Source organism: Rousettus aegyptiacus, unplaced genomic scaffold (assembly GCF_014176215.1).
Source record: "Rousettus aegyptiacus isolate mRouAeg1 unplaced genomic scaffold, mRouAeg1.p scaffold_m13_p_4, whole genome shotgun sequence".
NCBI classification, from domain to species: domain Eukaryota; kingdom Metazoa; phylum Chordata; class Mammalia; order Chiroptera; family Pteropodidae; genus Rousettus; species Rousettus aegyptiacus.
The window spans coordinates 144,968,975-144,987,121 of record NW_023416307.1 but is presented as its reverse complement, the minus strand read 5'-3'; the positions used below and the strand labels follow the sequence as shown (position 1 = coordinate 144,987,121).

General features: G+C 46.1%; 1 protein-coding gene across 1 annotated transcript in view; it reads right to left on the bottom strand.

Moving 5' to 3' along the window:
• The window catches only part of TRIM71 (tripartite motif containing 71), a 61,618-nt gene that overhangs the window by 10,214 nt on the left and 33,257 nt on the right, over nucleotides 1-18,147 (bottom strand). Inside the window, exon 2 of the mRNA XM_016140752.2 lies at nucleotides 6,074-6,241. Coding sequence (XP_015996238.1) covers nucleotides 6,074-6,241 — 168 coding nt within the window. The remainder of the gene's footprint in view (nucleotides 1-6,073; nucleotides 6,242-18,147) is intronic.

The window sequence follows — 18,147 nt, the reverse complement described above, 5'->3', positions numbered from 1 at the left end:
CTCCAACCACAGTGCCAGAGGAGGAAGAAAGGAAGCCAGGCCAATCAAGGGCCCTTTCCTGGGATTTTACTTACGGATGTTCCAAGCCTCCTCCCCACTACCCCGAAAGGGGAAAAGGAAACCCACTCTTTCCCTGAAGATGGCTTGCTAGAACAGTGCAGGCCTGAAGACCTCTTAAGTCTACTTTTCTCTCTCTCCACTGCACAAACAAGTCGAGGTCCAGAAGCAAGAATGAGGTGAGCATGGGGAGAGAGAGGGGGGGTGGGAAGGGAGAGGGAGAGGGGACAAGAGGGAGGGAGAGAGAGAAGGAGGGAGGGAGAGAGAGAAGGAGGGAGGGAGAGAGACAGACCAAAGTGATTCAAAGCGATTCAGAGCACTGGCACTAAGGTCAGCGTCCCTGGATACCTGAAGCCTGATCCATCCATATATTCTCCTACCTGGTCACCTGAGACTATTCATTTCTTTTTAGTCAATTGCAACCAAGAGTCCTAATTCAGAGAGCATGGGAAGTTTTTTAATTAGGTCACGGTGTATTAAACCATGATTTTCCCTCACATTTAGGGTGTACATGCACGAGGTCTGTGTGTGGTGGGGAACGACCTCCCAAATGAGTAGTGGCCATTAGTTCAGGGTTCAAGCTGCAATCCGTCTATTCAGTGTCAGTGTGCCTCCTGGCAGGTAACCTGAGGTTCACCTCTTTCAAGCAAAGTGTTTTCTATGCAAAATGGAAAGAATGGCACACACCACATAGGCACTACTACGTATGCATAAAGTACCTATTTTCAGTGCCTAGAACAGAGAAGTCAGTCAACAGGTCTGTGGATTCTCACGGATGAAAAGGGAAGGCCTACGGTGAATGAGATCTGGGATCTTGGGCAAAACAACCAAATCTTGTCCTTCCATTTCCATATCTGTAATAGGAAAAAAAGTTTCTTTGACCTACTTTCTGGGATAGTTTATATCAGTCGAGTTGAGAGAACGGGCATGCTGAGCATTCACTGTGGTAACTTTTCCATCATGGAAAGCAGAAGTATCTGCAGGCTACTTACTCAAGACTATTAAGGTGACCAAAGGAAAAGAGAAGTTAGGGGACCGAAGCAGTTTGGAGAGTCTAGGTTAATTTACAATTTCATTTATACAATATAAAATACTTATGCTCAATCATTAAAGCTCAGTTCTCGTAACTTTTGTGCTAAATGGTGCAAAATCGAGCACTCTCGCTTTAACATGGAGAGTGCCAGTGTTTACTTTTCTAAATGAGGAGACAACGCAAATCAGGAAGAAGGTAGGGCAAAGATAGCTGTTTGTTTACAACATCCATCTCACCTTTATTACTACTGACTTACTACTAACAGCAGATGAAAAATAACAGAAGCTGTATCTTACATAAGGCTGAAGTGAGCTTGGATAAAAACTCCCTTGCAACTGATGTGGGTCATGACACTGGGTTTCTAGCCAATGAATGTAAGACGTGTTATGCAAAACTTCTGGTAAATCTCAAAGTAAAAGGCGGGAGCAATGCCTGATCCCTTTCAATTGCCCAAAACATAAATGTGGTAGCTTGAGTCTAAGCAGCCATTTCAGGCCATAGGAATACATGTTAACATAAATAGGAAAAGATTCTCCAATCCCTACCTGCATCTTTGTTTAATAGTTGAGATGAAAACCTTGAGTATTTATTTAAACCACTACTTTTGGGGAGCAGAGTAAAGGCCTGTTACTAATTGCTAAATTCATTCCCCAACCCATTAAAACAAAATGGAATCTTAATCAACGACAGAAAGCAGATGAGGAGTTGTGTGGGCTCATGGAAGCAGGGAGGGAGGGATTACCCTAAGGATACAAGTAAACTTTTGGAGGTGACATACATGTTCATAATCTTGACTACTGATGCTTTCACGGGTGAAATAAATGTTAAACGCATGCTGTACACTTTAAATATGGGTGGTTTACTATCTATCAGCTGACCTCAATAAAGGTGAAGAAACCTTTGCCTTGGTCCTACCATAAAGGGAAAGACTACCATTAATATTTTGGTCTATTGCTGCCCCATCTCTCCCCAATTTTTCTGTGAATTTTCTGGTTTTGCATAATTTTTCTTAAACCAACTTCAGAGTTTGCTTGCTTTACCTAAACACTGTGTGTTAATGTGATCATAAACTCTTTACAAATGTTAAGTAGCTAAAAAATTTTTACTCCTATTGTTGATGATTTGTAACAGTACAACGAATACCTTCAGAATGCAGGACTCTGCCTTAGAGGAGATTCCCAAAGGCAGAATGAGTTTAAAGCTCTGGATTTTTTTCATAGTATGTTCTTCCACCCAAATAGCATGCATGGTGTACGTACTCAGTCATTTATCCAAAATAACACTCTGGTGTAATTTTACCTGTGTAACTGCTCAGACTGAATATATTAAATAGTTGGATTTTCTCTTTCTGTGTTTGTCTCTTTTATGGTGTAATTTTACCTGTGTAACTGCTCAGACTGAGTATATTAAATAGTTGGATTTTCCCTTTCTGTGTTTGTCTCTTTTATTCCTTTATTAGTGTCTTCTTGTTTTACTTACTTTTATGATTTTTTCATAGAATAACTTAATTGTCATATTTTCTAGTTTGCGGGTTTTCCTTTTGATATGCATAAGTTTCTTGTATCACTTCTAATCTTAGAATGCTTTCATGTGTTTAGATATTTTATTTTACATAACCTTTAGGATTTGGGTTTTTTTTTTTTTAATGCTTTTCCCAACTCTTCTCCATGTAACCCTTTTAATCTAGCTATGTTTTTATTTTTGTGTTTGTTATGATAGTTGTAAATCTATTCCTTCTCCTTCCTCCATCATCCTTTGTAACTGGTTTGATGTCCTAACTCTCTTAAGTTATTAGAAAAATAAAGCCTATTTCTAGAATATCTACTATTTCTTGGATCTGCCAATTTGCCGGTACAAATATGCAGCTTTTAAAAGCTCCCGGATGATATGCTTAATACATTAATGTTATTAAGAGCAAATGAACAAGCATAGGACAGTTTCTTAGACCAATGCCTTCCAAATCAAACTTACTATGAATTTTCCCTTGTAAAACAAATCAGAAGCTCTTCTTACCCCGTGACCAGAATCACTCTGTATTTTGATTAAAGCAGATTAAGTTATTTTCTTCAAGGGCAGGGTGTTTATGCATATTTTCAAGAAACTTACCACCCTCTCCAAATTGTATATTTATTGACTATATTCCTTCCTTCTCCAATGTTCATATTTAGACCACAAAATAGTCTTCATATCATCTGTTACACTTTTAAATATATTAACGCTTTTCAATGACTGTAAAAATTATATGCTCGGGCCATTTATACCTAACATTGTGACCAACTACATGAAGAAACCAGGTGTCCGAAGCACCCAAATCGGTGTGTTATTTTATAACATTTCACCATCACTTCTTTATCCTATGGGATACATCTCAAAATTTCAGTGGCTGTCATTCTAACCATTCCTTAGTGACCAACGAAGGAGAAAACCTTGCACATTCACACTCAAATCTAAAAATCTCTATGTGATCAAGCGAAATCATATCCTGTGTTACACAGTGGCTGCTCTTCTCAGTATCTCCCAAGTATACCGTAAATGACGTGGGGATTAGACAGGGACTCCAGCTGAAGCTCTCAGAACAGTGCTCTCCCTTAACATAGCAAGGCTCTGTTAAACGGCAGCTGAACACACGTGCAGACTCCTCCCCATTCTCACTCGGTTTCCTTGACACATAACTGGTTGTGTCCCGACTCCTACAAGGAACCCATTTGCAAAACACGTGTTCTCAATGAAAACCGGATCACACCAGTCTTCTAACCTTGGGGACCAAATTTGTTTCTGTGGTTTTTGTGGGAATGAACTGGCTTTTTGGCAAATAGTTTTTCAGCAAAGATAACTTGTCGTCAACCTACACCTCAACTTTCCCTCCTAACCGCAAAGACGTGTGCTGGCAGCAGAGTTAACTCAGAGGGAAAGAGGGGCCGTGTCTTGGACTCCTTTCTTAACGTGTATGAACCCCGACATTCTGCTCTTACAGGGGGCCTCCAGACAGGCAGTTTTCTAAGAATGGTCAATGCATCTGATGAGAACTTTCAGACAGAAACGGTATCCAATCATACCCCAATCTTCAGATCACACTGGATGCCATGTTAGGCTTTAAAGAATTATTACTAAGAGCCACTGAGATGGTGAGCCACACCCACACCCTCTTGGTTACACCGAGATTTTCTAGGCAGTGTACTCAGCCTATGCAGTTGACAATTCAGGAGGTGCACCTGTATGGCTGGGTGTGGCCATACAGATGAGTAACATGCTGAGCCTCCCAACTCCAAGAATCCACCTGCCACCTGGCTCCTCTCTCCTAAAGTACTCCCCCGATCCAGCATTTACATTTGTGTCGGGCGCAGTAGTACCAAGTGACATCTGAATTTCACTCCTACAGAAGTTCATTTCAACACTCACAAAAGCAGACTCCTAGCTAACACTGACCATATTTGCTTTATAAAGATGGGTGTGGCAGGCAAAATCTTCTGTCCCTCTACTTCTCTCCCCTCCACAAAAAGCTCAAAATTTCTACTTCTCTAAGATCTCATCATTTTAACCACATACCTCTCTCCTCCTTAAGCTTCTAGCAAACCATGACAACTCATTTTTCTCCCTTAGAATAACTGATGCCAGCAGAACACAAAGTATACCAGCGATTCTCTTTTCGTATTTCAAGAATCCGTGAGTGTTCTCAGTCTCCAAGGAGAGAAAGGAGTTCATCAGATTATACCGCAACCCGGGGCAGGACCATACATCGGCAGTTCTTGAAGCTCCCCAGGTGATGGTGTCCAGGAGAGATGCCAACAGGGGAGGCATTTGACAAGGTCCTAACTGAAGTGGCATAAAAATAGAAATCACAAACCACTTCATCCACGGAACCGAGGATCACTGAACTAGAACAGAAATAAAACAGAACTATGCACTAGTGGGGATGCTGGCAAACAAGATTTAACAGCAACCAAGAGACACTCTGAAGGCATAAGAATACGAAAGAATAAGCCATTCCAGAAATACAGACTCTCAAACTTCCAATCTTATGACTTGGATATCAGATAATCTGACTCATCAGAAAGATTACTTCAACATTATGCATAGGAATGTTGACAGCGGCTGAGAAACTTAGTAAAAGCTAATCCACCCTTCCATTCTCCCTCCTTAAAGCACATGGTCAGTTTCTCTATCATTTCTAAGAAAGATCACACATTTTAAAACAATTTGGTTACTTAAAAAACTCTAGAATGTAAATAATAATGGTTTCCTCTCTAATTTCTACCCGAGGATTAGCAATGTTTCTTGACTTTCAACCTTATCCGTGAAGACAAGGCAAACATCTCAAGATGTTTGTCACCTGGATCAGGAAAGGAGATTCAAGATCAATTCGGGCACCCACTACTACTTGGCTATGTCAGAGAACTTTGCCATGCCCCAAAGTCACATGTGTCCCTTTCCAACCCCAAAGGGATGTGGATTCAACATAAACAAGGATCAAAATGACCAGGACATGATTTTATCACCCAGGAAAAAGTCGGAGACTCTGAATCCTACTGTAAAATCTCCCATGCTCGCTTACTTCTCACTCGTAAATAAATCTGAATACCAAAGGTCTCTGTTTGAAAAGCATTAAACAAACCCCCAGTCTTTCTGTAGTCCTGACTGAACACTACTGTCCGCTCAGACTTGGGGAGGGGGCTGAATGGGAACCAGGCCCATGATGCAATGGGGGCCCAGTCTAGGTGTCTGAAATAAGCCCCTAGTGGCCAGTATCTTCGGCCACATCCCTTTTATTGTCATAGGACTTCGAGAAGGTCTCCCCACCCCACCCCCAAGGGACTGTTGCTGCGTAGATATCCCGTGAGCTCATCTGGGTCACTGTTCCATGGCCCCCACACACCGGCGTCTGCCTAGTAATCTGTACATGCCATCTGAAAGGCAGTGGGAAAGGACATGCTTTCTGTCCAAGGAAGAACGAGGGAAAGAGGTGAAAGGCGGGGAAAGCCTCACCTGGATTGCCTGGCGGCCCTGCTGGGCGTCGGCCAGCAGCTGGATGGTGAGTGCCCGAGAGTCCTGCAGCGCCTCCTGGAGGTAGATGAAGCTGTGGCCCCCGTGGCGGCCCATTGTACACTCACGGCAGATGGGCACCGAGCAAGTGTCACAGTACAGGTGCAGCACCTGGGGACCAGAGGAGGGACAGGCATTAATGAGAGATGGGGGACTGGAGCAGAGAGAACAGCGACAGGGGTGCTCTGGACCCCGGACTTCCAACCACCCCCCTTCCCAACAGGCGAGCAGCCCGGCCCCGTCCTGGGAGAGGGAGCAGGGCTGCCAACTCTGAGGGGACACAACTGGCTCTCCTTTCCCACCCCCTGGACCCCGAATCAAAGAACGAGCAACTCCCTCATTCCCGTTTCATTCAGAACTATAACTGAGACACTTCGAAGACATACGTGGTGGTTTCCCTGGATCCCAGGTTAATTGCCCGGAAAAGTTCTAAGATTGTGTTTTCTGATCTGAGATTGGGTGGCCAGAATGAAGGAATATACCCCCCCCCCCAAAATGTCTCTTGCCAACCCAGCCTCTGGTGTGTGGAGCAAGGTGAGGAGGAGCCGGGACGAGTCGCCCTCACACCACGGCTTGCTGCCACCACCCTCCCCCATCAAGGAGGTCAGGTCAACACGCAGAGCACGGCTCTCCCAGGTCCTCAAGCAAGCCACTGGCTTAAGCTTCTGGAACGGAGGCAGAAACCTAGTGGTAAGGTCAGCCAGCTTCTTGTCTTTCTTCTTCCTGCCAAGTTGTTCCAAGGAATTGACCCTGGGAGGCAGCCCGTGCTGACAGAACTGCTTTATGCAATGTTCTCCATTTCCCTGGGGCCCTGCCTACTGGGAGGGAGAGAGAGAGAAGGGTTGGCACAACCTCCACCTGCTGATAAATGAGGAGCTCTCCAGAGAGACAGCTCCTTGGCACAGAAACTGGGCCAGCCTCGTATCCCTCCACAGAGCAGGGCACTTAGCAGCACTCTCTGCAAATGTTTGCTGGATTGCTTTCAAGAGCAGAGCTTAAATTTGTCTCTGATGCACCTGGGTGTGTGAGGACAAACCAGCCAACATGCAACAGGAGGCGAGGAAGTGGTGTCCGAGGGGGTTCTCTCACATACACAAGGCACTTAATCCCCAGATGAAGACAGGAGGTTGCACCGTGCTTAAGGCCACACAGGCAGTGAGAGCAGGGCAAGCAGAGCACACAGCAGCAGCACCTTGCTAGGTATCCTGGAGGTCCAGGATAGGAGTGCACCCCGGAGGGGAAGCAGGATTAAGGGAGACAGAGATAAGGAGAGAAGGCTGGCGCTAGCCCTGAGGGGCAGAGAGTTCTTATTAGGCTGAAAGTCAGCCCTGAGGGGCAGAGAGTTCTTATTAGGCTGAAAGTCGCATACAAAAACAGCCCCGGGGCAAACAGAGGGAGATGGCTCCTACTCTGGTCTCCAGGTTATTTTATTAACCAATTAAAGTTTTGGCTTGGAGCACATTCACTAGGAAATGATATCCCAAATGGCTCAGTCCAGTAAACAGGCCTGTTCCACTTGGGGTTAATGAGGAGGTGTGTAATCCAGCATGGGTTAGGCTGTTTTTCTAAGAACCTTTAGATTCAAAAACAGGAAAAAGATTTAGGATATTATGTTCCTACTTTTAAGAAATGGGTGATACCGCACGCGCTAAGGACTCTATTTTATATAGGAGGGGGAAATGTGATCAGTTCTTAACTTTAGTAGCAATTTCGTCCAGTGCAATGCTTTTCCAGCGGCCACAGTAACTGAAATCAAATGATAGCGATCTGCCTTCTCCAAGACCAGTAATTTTCAAAAGCAGGACCACCATTTAGAGATGAGCCTAGTCTTTCTAATCTGATCAATCTAAATATTCTAAAATACTAACTAAAAGATGCAAAGCTGGATAAACTTTGGGGAAAATTCCTGGAGAATTTTTTTTTAATGATGTGATCTTTTATTTTTTTTTTATGACGTGATACAAAAGCAATTGGCACCAGTTTCAACAACTCAACCACATTCCTTCCCTTTGCTCTCTCCATTTGTCATGGGAATAAAGGGATCACTCCTATGCTAATGGGAAGTGTGAAAACCCATCAGAAGGTTCCTTGTAAATTAAAATGAAACTGTCTTGTCCTCCCCTCTTCTGCCAAACAGCTGAGCAAGCTTCTCTTTCCCTCTCCTCAGGATTTACCTGTTCTGGGGACAGCTGTGTGGACTGTCCAGAGGTCCCCCCCCCCCCCCCGCTTTCTTCCTCTGTCAGTGGCCTCACGCAAATGTAACGAGCTCTCATCTGCACAGGCAGTGAGTGGAAAAGAACCTTAGGCTGTTCGTCCAAGCCTGGGACTATCTGATCATGGGGCCACCTATCCAGTCACTTGTCCAGGTTTCGGTTTTATGCAGAAAACACACGGGATCTGACTAGGAATCCCAGGAGACACCTTTCACCCCTACAATCCCAAGAACCCTATCTCTGGGGACTTGATATCAGAAATCAAAGGATTTTGAAACAATTGTGCGCTGAGGCAGGAAGCCAGTCTCCAGGTGCCAGCTGTGCAATTGCAAGGAACCAGGGTGATTTTTTCTGAATTTTAAGTTTGCTAAAATTTGGAGCCTTGATGGTGTCATGCATACGAGATATCCTACAAATGGAAGAGTTAAAAGAATTCCACAGATTAAGTGGTCAGACAAGAAATCCTGGGCAGAAGGTAGCAACAAGTGCCCAAAGCCCCTGGCACCGGGCCCCTCACATGTGCAGCTCTGGGTCCAGATACCTCTAACAGGGGTCCCTGGACGACACCCCAACCTGTCATCATCTCACACGGGATGGATGCAGCTCTAAATGCCCTACATCACACGCATGACTTCAGAAGTGCCAAGTGTTTCTGCACTTGCATTGCAGGCTGACTTCTGGGACCACAGAGGTGGCGTGGAGGCTGCCAGTGGGGAACGCTCAGTCAGCTGATTATAAAAAGCTGTGAGTGAGTAAAAGCAAAGCCTCGTGGTGCTTGTAAATGATAAACCATTGAATTTTTTTTTAAAGAACACGCTGTCCAAATATTGAAAATGAGATCGATTTTATGAACTTTCTGGCTGAAAGCTGGAGTAAAACTTTGGGAAGATTTTTGTACTCAATTTAGAAGCTCCGCATCTCATCCACCTGCGATTTCTAAGGTTGAAAACTCAGCATTTTGGAGCTTGTGGAAAAAGATCTACAGGTAAGGATATGCATGGCTGCAATTCTCCTTGAGCCAACTGCAAGATATTTTTTAAAACATAAACTGGAATCCATGTCTTCCAAAGGGCCCTGCAGAGGGTCCAAGGCCAGAAATGTAGTAGAGGCCATGAACTATGGCTCCAGGAAGGGGGTGGGGGTAGGGGGAACAGTCCTCTGGTAGCAGGAATTCCAGGGCCTGGGGCTGCCCGTTTGGGGCTTCCCAGGCAGATGCAAGGACACGCCCCCACCTTCCACCTCCCCCACCCTCGCATGGCGACAATCTGGCTGCCCCAGCTGAATGGAGCAGGCTCGACCTCTGACCTTGCAAGTGACCACCCTTTTCCCTGCCCCCAGCTTCCAGGACGCCCCACCTACTGCCTTCCTCTCCCAAAATTTCTAAAATACCAGGCAGAGACAAAGACCTAGGAATGTGGGCCCAGCAGGAGAGGAAGGGGGAGGCTAAAGAAAAAATAAATAAAAATACCAAGCACGCAGGTTTACCTTAGCCAGCACTTAAATGAAGTGCTTTGTTAGTGCTTTGTGTCTGCTTCTGGAATCTACTTTTTATACTACCTGTGATCCAACAAGGAACACACACAACTGTATGTGACACACACACACACACACACACACGACTCCTGTTGGACTACCGCACATCTGTAAGAATGAGCTTCCGGTTTTAAATAAAACTTTCCATGTAAGTGAGGAATGTTAAGTTGAAAGGATGGAGGGGTCCCTCATCATCAAAATGCCCCATCTGAAATATAACATATTAACAGCTGTAAACGTACTTTTTGAGGTGGTGTTTTTGTTTTTGGACGTCCCTTACAATGACTGGGAACCACTGGTCTCACACAAACTCAGGCCTGGACAGAAGGAGGTATCTGCCCACCGAAGAGGGCTTCTCAGTGTCTCACTACAGCAATGAAGGGGGGAACAGCTGGTGGCAACCAGAAGCCTTCTCGGGTGTGTGCCACTCACGCAGCCCCTCCCGTTTAAAAGCGGTAAGCCAAGTTCAAGGAGTAAAGTCCAGCCAGGAAACTAAGTCCATTCAATAACATCAAAACCTAGCTTTACACTTGATTTAGGTAAAGCACACGGAATGCCTGTGCTCCAAAACCTGAGGCAAGAGCTCCTGCATCCTTGGCCACGTGCTGCGGCATGGAGTTGGGGCTTGGAGGACCCGGAAGAAGAGAAAGAAAGGAATCTAGACCCCCTGTTCAAGCATAACCACCCCGGGCTCAGAATAGCAGTGCCCAAACTAAGGATGTTAGGAGTGGGGAAAAGGGGGGAGGCGTGAGAGAGGGAGTCTGGGTCTGAAAAAAAGTGTTTATTTAGATAGAAATCATACATGCCTTCTTAATACAAAAAGATACACAAGCACAAATAGTTTGACGTCTGCCCATTTCTCACTCAACTGTTTCTACTTTCTTATATAACCATCCAACAATATGCTATAAGTCTAGGCCTATGTACATTTTTTAAAGACACAAATAGGAGGCATGTTATACTCAACTTTTCCACTTAACTGTATTAACCTGGAAAATGTTCTGAGACAAGCTGTTCTACTGACGGCTGCATGGCACATCATCTGCAGATGCAGCCCCATTTCTTTATCTAGTACCTAGGGATAGACAAAAGCCGCGATTTTTGAAAAACCACAAGCAACGCTGCAATGACCGACTATCCTTGTCCTTTCTACAACCCAAATTTTTCAACTTGGTCATATATTCGATTGCTGCATGACGCTAGATCAGGAGACACATCTCGCAAGTGTGGATAGTACGCATCTAGAATTGATTCGTTCAACCTCCATCCACGTCAAGAACACAGGTTGGCAAGTGTCTGTTTCCATTCCCAGAAAGACCAAACATACACAAAAAGTCGGGGTAGGGGAAGGACTGGGCGAGATGGCCCATGCTGGATCTGGGAGCAAAGGTCCGCTTGTGCTTGGCTGGAAGGCTTCTGTAGAGGCCGAGATCGAAAAAGCCCAGCTCGGGAGCAGCGAGCGAGCGAGCCTTGTGTTCTGCGCCCTCGGTAGTGGCTGCTGCGTAGATCGTCCCAAACACAAGGGTGTGGGAGACGTGGGGCTGCTCATTTGGGGTGTCTCTAGAGTGGGGAGGTGGAAGGGGTCTCAGACAACGTATAGGGAGAGCGGTGTTAAGAATCAACGCTTATAAGTTCCAGGGGAAACCACTCAAACACCCAGAGAAACAAACGTCGAGGCCCCATACAGACCCACAACGATGCCCTTTCTGCAACTCCGAAAGCCAAGCAGCTCTAGAAGCCAAAAGTTTTTGCACAAGCTATCTGACAGCAAAACTTGAAGTGGCGTGAACATGATTTGTGGTTTATGATTTTCACCTACACCGTTTAGCGAGTGTTCATGTATTTCACTGAAGAAAAAAAAAACAGCTAATATTCCTTATTTTGTGGAGTTGTTACTAACAGATGTACGTGCATAGTATTAACTTCCTAAAATTGGAAATTCTGAAGGTTGAGGCATATCTGATCCCCAAAGATTAGGGTAAAAGACTGAGACATACAGGGCTGCCTGTCTGGCCAGCCCGCGGGACTCATTCTCAGGACGCACAGAGCAACAGAAAGCGTCAGGATGACCCGGTGGCGGAGCGGGGTGGGGTGTCCCAGAAAAGCCCAAAGTGGAGCCCAGCTCTGGACCACGTTTTTAGGTTCCATGAACAAATCGGAATAAAAGGGCCGGAACCGGAAAGAAATGTCATTAGGTCTCACAACTGTAGGCTCAATGCAGTTGCTGGTGCTGGCGGGGAAGCATAGTGTGAAGATCATGAAATGTAATGTGTTGTAGGTTTTCGTGCCCCCCTAAAAGCCACACCATGATCCCTTCCTAGGTTTTAGGAGAAAATCTTCACACTCACAATGACCACTGCCCTCTCTCCCCTTCCCAGAGCCAGCGAACTACTGAACAACCAAAGTGACTCCATCTTAGGTATGAGACTCCATCTTAAGCACAGGCCAGTTCCCGGAAAAGCCGCAGAAAGCGAGACGATCACCCCACCCTAGACTCAGCCAATCAGAGCAACTATGGAAAGTGACTCTCCAAATTCCCCGCCTTGTTCCTTGGCGCCATCACCCAGCCAACCCTGCTAAGCGACAAGCTCCTTGTACCGATCCTGTAACCGATCCTGTAACGCCAAGACATCACTCCCCATGCTTACGATTTTTCCCTTCAAATACCCCTGAAGCCCCATGTTCCGGGCCGCCTACTACTCACTGCTGCGTCGGTGTGCGGACTGCGGCCCGGACTCGAGTCTGAAATAAACTCCCTCTTGCTCTGGCATCGGTGTCGGCTTCTTGGTGGTTCGTGGAGATACAAGTCGGGGCATAACACTACCCTGCTCATGAGAAGACCCAGCCGGCACCCCTGGTGCCCACATCCCACGAGCTTCCTCAACCCCTGTGTGCTTCTTTTCCTTCCTATCACCCACTTCTTGGCTTCTGGGGCCAGGTCCCGAGGCCCCAGAGCCGGGCACACCAGGTCCACCCCTCTAGTCTAACAGCCCAAGCCCTGTCCCCATGTTCCTTACCCCCAGAAGGACCCTCCCTGTAAAAGTCCAGGGATAAAAGCGCATTGCTTTTTAAATATTAACATATGCAAAAACAGAATCCTTAGTTTTTTTAAAAAAGCTAAAACCAAATAAAATGGCAGATAATTAATAAGATGAGAAAGTTGCTTCCATGGTTAAATGGATGATTTGGCTGAGCTTAACCTGCACATTTGGTAACATTTTGGTTCGCAGAACTGTCAAAATCATTAAAAAGTACGGGAACCCCAAGGACACCTGGCCACCCCATGGCCACCCCGGGCAGCACAGCACCTCCCACCACAGTTTTTTCAGTCACAGACAAAACAGTTTAACAATTGTTTCTTACTACACGCAGCCCCCTCCAAAGGATGAGGGTGCAGCAGCAAACGAGTCAAGAAAGGGCCTTTAGGAGGCAAGAAGGGACGGTATAACACAGGCACGTGTTTTTCTGTGATCCGACCCCAATCAGGGAGCTGCAGTCAGCTTTACAGGGCAGGAGAAACCCCCTGGGTGAGCTAACACGGCAGAGACGGGGAAGGGGCAAGGGATTTATTTGGGGAGGAAAAATGGCAGGCAGAAGACAGTCATCTACTTTTTAAAAGTATAATCATGGTGCCATAAAATACCCTTGCGGAACAATTTACGTGGCAACTCCAGGGATGAGTGTAGGGAAGGAAATACAGCTACGCATGTCTCTGTTCGTTCCATTTTTACCTGGAATGTCCACCCTGTACCGGTGGCCCAGCCTAGATCTGGAAGGATCTGCCCCTGACAGTGGCATTGAGAGGCTTGCTGGGCCCGCACGAATCTTGCTTCCTTCCCCTGCCTTTCACAGCTGCTGATAAACAAGTTCACAGGCCAAACTCTCAGCGTCTGCCTCTGGCAAACCTCACCTGCAACAGCTCCCTCATTCTGGACTATTCGTCTCCTGGTCAGATTCTGGCTTTCAGGCTGGAGCCTTGTTATCTTTGCCCAACCCATGCGGCCTGAGGCACATTCCCGGCTGGCCATGCCCACCAAGGCCAGCGGAGGTTTGATGCTCACAGCCTGGTGTGTCTCTCAGTTCTCACACTTCATGAAGGTTTTAACAGGGGGCCCACAGTGACAAGTTACTTACCTATACTTGGGGTGTCCCAAAACAAATCCAAGTTATAGGACACTGAGTGACACTAAAATATGCCACAATTGTGTTCTGGATTACTGCCTACCAAACATGCTTTTTAACCAATAAATTTGTTTACTGAAATAAAACTTGGGCGTTTAAAAATTTTTCCACTTATGAAATAAAAACAAAACCTCCACATCAACAGAAAAACAGGCTGTGGTATATATCTACATGATAAGACTTTTTCAGCAATGGTAACGAATTACTGATTTGTGCATTCGCTTTGTGCGAAAAGCCAGAATCAAAAAGTTATATACAGCGTAATTCCATTTACATGAAGGCAAAACTAAGGTGAAAAAATTCAGAAGCTGCAGGTGAGAACAACTGTGCCTGGAGGGCACTCAAGGGGGCAGTTCTGGGGTGATGGAAATGTTCTAGGATGCTGGCGGAAGGCATGGGTACACAGGTGTGTGTGACAGTCAAAACTCAAAATGCATACTTATAATCTGTTTTATGTAAATTACGCCTAAAAACAAGGGGTAAACCCTCCCATTAACAACTTAAGTGTTGACAGGAAGAAGCTTGGATACTTGCCTCCTAGAATGCGGTTCAGAAGGGAATGACCCCAAGATATGCCTCTGTGTTGTCCAGACCCTTCTGAGATAAGGCAACTTTAGCCTTGGGCTCAAGAGAAATTCCTGCCCCTCCCTTAACTACCTAGAAGAACTTGAATTAAGGGCCATACCCATAATAAGACATCAAAGATAACCTCTTTTGACCTATCTACAGGGCAAGACAAACTCCTGTTTACTAAGCATCTGTTGTTCACATCATCCTGCAATGAGTGACCCCTTGAAGCCCCCAAGGCACCTTACCTCATCCCTAGGCCAGGCTGCCTCATATGCCATGTTCCCTGCCTGTCTCCGGAAGGCTTTGCGCCATGTGGGGTCTCTTGACACGCTGTTGTGGGACTCACATACACATGTATGCATTACATTCTATTATTTACTCTTGCTAATCTATCTCATGCCTATTTGATTATTAGACCAGCCAGATGAACCCGGAGGGTAGAGGAAAGTTTGTTCCTCCCCCACACTAGCTAAGGACCTAATAAATACTCATTGAGCCCATAAATGAGTAACTCCAATGGCCCCACATAATTTACTTCGAATAGGTGGCTACCATTCTTCCCACAATGGTCCCCCCCCCATTAGGTATTATTTTTCCTTTGCCCTCCACTATAAATATTATCTTAAGTTCTATCTCATAAGAGGCAAGCTGCGGACTAACTCCCTGGAGGTTTTTTTTAAAAAATTAGAGCCCTGAGTCCGATTTACAGCACCACAGGTGGCCAGGCACACAAAGCTGTATGAAATCATTAGTGTCCCAGCTGCCGCCCTGCGAGCATCTGACCTCTGATGCACTAATGAGTGGCCCATGCAACTTCTAGCAGCAAATAAAAGAGATTCGTTCCAACACCAAGATCGCTGTCCCTGTAAATCATGCATTTTGAAAACCAGACCCTAAGAGATATTTTGACGTAGATAACACAGTTTTCCAGTTGCCTCCGAGGTTGCGAAAGCAAGGCACAGTTTTCATCTGTTGTGTTCTGGGGAGTCACTCACTGGCGCTTTGAGGCTGACTTTAAAAAAAAAAAAATGGCTAGGCTCTGTAGGTGGCCGTGTAATTCAGTCCTCATTCACCTCTTAAACAGTGGGCAACATTGTGCACCTGAAACCTTTTCACTCCCTAAAGTAGCAAAAGGGGTTTCAATTGCCTGCATGGTTGAGATTACGTGGACAGGTGGATTCAAAGTAAGAAAAGGCGCTCACCACCCGGGAGAAACTGTCTAGAGAAAGGTGGCAGAAATAGGTAAGAATATAATTAATAACAAAAAAGGTTTTAAAATATTTCTAGCCACTTTTTTCTCCCTCCAATAGGAACACAATAGAAACTTTTCCTTTCTCTCCCAATTCCAGCAAGTTCTATTACGTTGAGTAGCTGAACCCCTATGTTACTCAGCTGTCATCTAGTTGGGCAAGAAAGTCCAACTCTGGCCTTCTCTGTAGCTCAATGTCACACTGTCACATCCGTTGACAATTTACCAAGCACTGCCTGCAAATCAAGAGGTTAACGGAGTATTTATTGCTGTAAGAAACTTGTTTTATTCCCGTTGTTCATAGGCAGGACTTATTTAAATTGGGGAGGGGGCTAATCAAGGGAGCAGTCCATGGCCTCTGTGAATGCCTACACAGAGGGCGGGAGGACCTACCTGTGCAGTTGTGAAGGACGGGGATCTGTCACCAAGCCCCAAGCCTAGACTCTCTCTGCAGTACTCCCCAGGTGATGAGTGCCTTCCCCTGCTTCAAAACACCTGTCCACATGTGATCTCAGCCATGCAGGCAACTGAAACCCCTTTTGCTAATCCTCCCTCCCTGCAGCCCCAAGAATCAGCAGAGCCTGTCTCAAAAGTTCCCTATGTTGGAGTAAAGGGCAAAATGGGCAAGAGTGGAGGGGCTCAAACCAAATCTCCAGTGCAACAGCTGGGGGCAAAAGGAAAGGCTTTGTTCTTATCAAGAAATGGATTTCTTTTTAAGACTCTTTTCAAGTTAGCAGTTTGTTAGGCCATTAATTTAAATCACAAACACATATACACATACACCCACGCAGGCCTCTACTCCAACAACGGGAATCCTAACCCCACACAGACAACCCCACAAAAGCCAAAGGGACACCACCAGCCACATAGTCAGAGTCAGGCTAGGTGACCAGCTTCAACTAGTCACCTATCACCAAAGCTGGGAGCCACCAGAGGAACAGGAGCCTTGGGGCTGTTCTGTGATCCAGGCAGTTTACAGGGTGGGTCTTTTCCCTGTCTTCTTAACCTTCCTCTTCCACCTCCTCCCTCCCCCCACCTCTGCCACCGCCCCCCCCCCCGCCCTCCCCCCCCACCTTCCCTGCCAACTGTAGAGAGCAAGATCTATCAGTGACCTAGAGGGTCCTAGGTAGGCTGGGGATAAGAAGGCAACAAGACAAATACTAAGCAAGAAATCTCAGATTATGCACAATTACCATTTAAAGGCCTTTTTTAAAGACGGGTGTGGGAAACAGAAACCAAACTCAACAAAGGGTGGGACAAGGAGCCTGGGCAAACCAGTAGAAACTGGTCCAACAGGGAACAGGACTGGGTGGTAGAAAAGCTGCATTCCAGTCTCAAGGGATGTGACCTCGGGGAGAGGGGAGAAGGGCCCAACCTCTCCGTTGGAATTGCAGGGGACAAAGGGGGATAAAACCACCAACTGCAAAGGATCAACTCAGCTGCCAAACCAGGCAAATCAGGAAGCTGTCCCGGGCCCACCTAAGGCCAGAAGCGGAGCCCTTAGTCTCTGGGAGTTTGCCCATCCCTCTTTCCACAAGTGTGCAAGCTCTTTAACAGCTGTGGTCTTAAAAGAAGCACTAATTACAGCCGGATCTGGCAAGCAGTCAGGGAACCCCTCCACACCCAGGCCAGCAGGACTTCAGGCAGAAAAAAATGCCAGCAAACTAGTAATAAGATACAATCTGAAGAAAAGATAAAACATTTGGGGATACTACAGGTAAAACCCATTGGAGTAAATTCTTCTTCAGAAGCCCAGATTCCCAGGACCATTCATCATAGTTATGAGAAAATGGTAATGAGAAATAATTTCAAGTCTCAGATATGGAGCATCCTCAGAAATCCCACTATTTTTTTTTTTTTCCAATTCATGAAACACTTGCTTGAGGAAGCCTCTCTTCAAAACACATCTGTGTGCTGGCCTTCAGAACTGAATGGGCAGCCTGCCGACCCTCACTCAGCGGATCATAGTCGGCACCCCTCCACCTTCTGCATCTCCCCCCGCACACACACACCACCTTCCCACCTCCCCCACCCCCATCCCCCCAAGCAGACACTGCCTGTGCATTCGCAGACCTGATGGGGCGGTTAACGAAAATTCCCAAGCTCTGCTGGTGAAACAATCAGGCGCCATCGGTTACGTAATCTCAAGTTTCAGGAGGAAAATGGAGGGAAACAGCCCTTATATTGGTCTCTGCTAGGGTCCTAAAATATCCCTGACTTGTTTCATCTGTCTCCTGTGTTGAGTAAAGGAAATGTCGCCCTTATTTTGA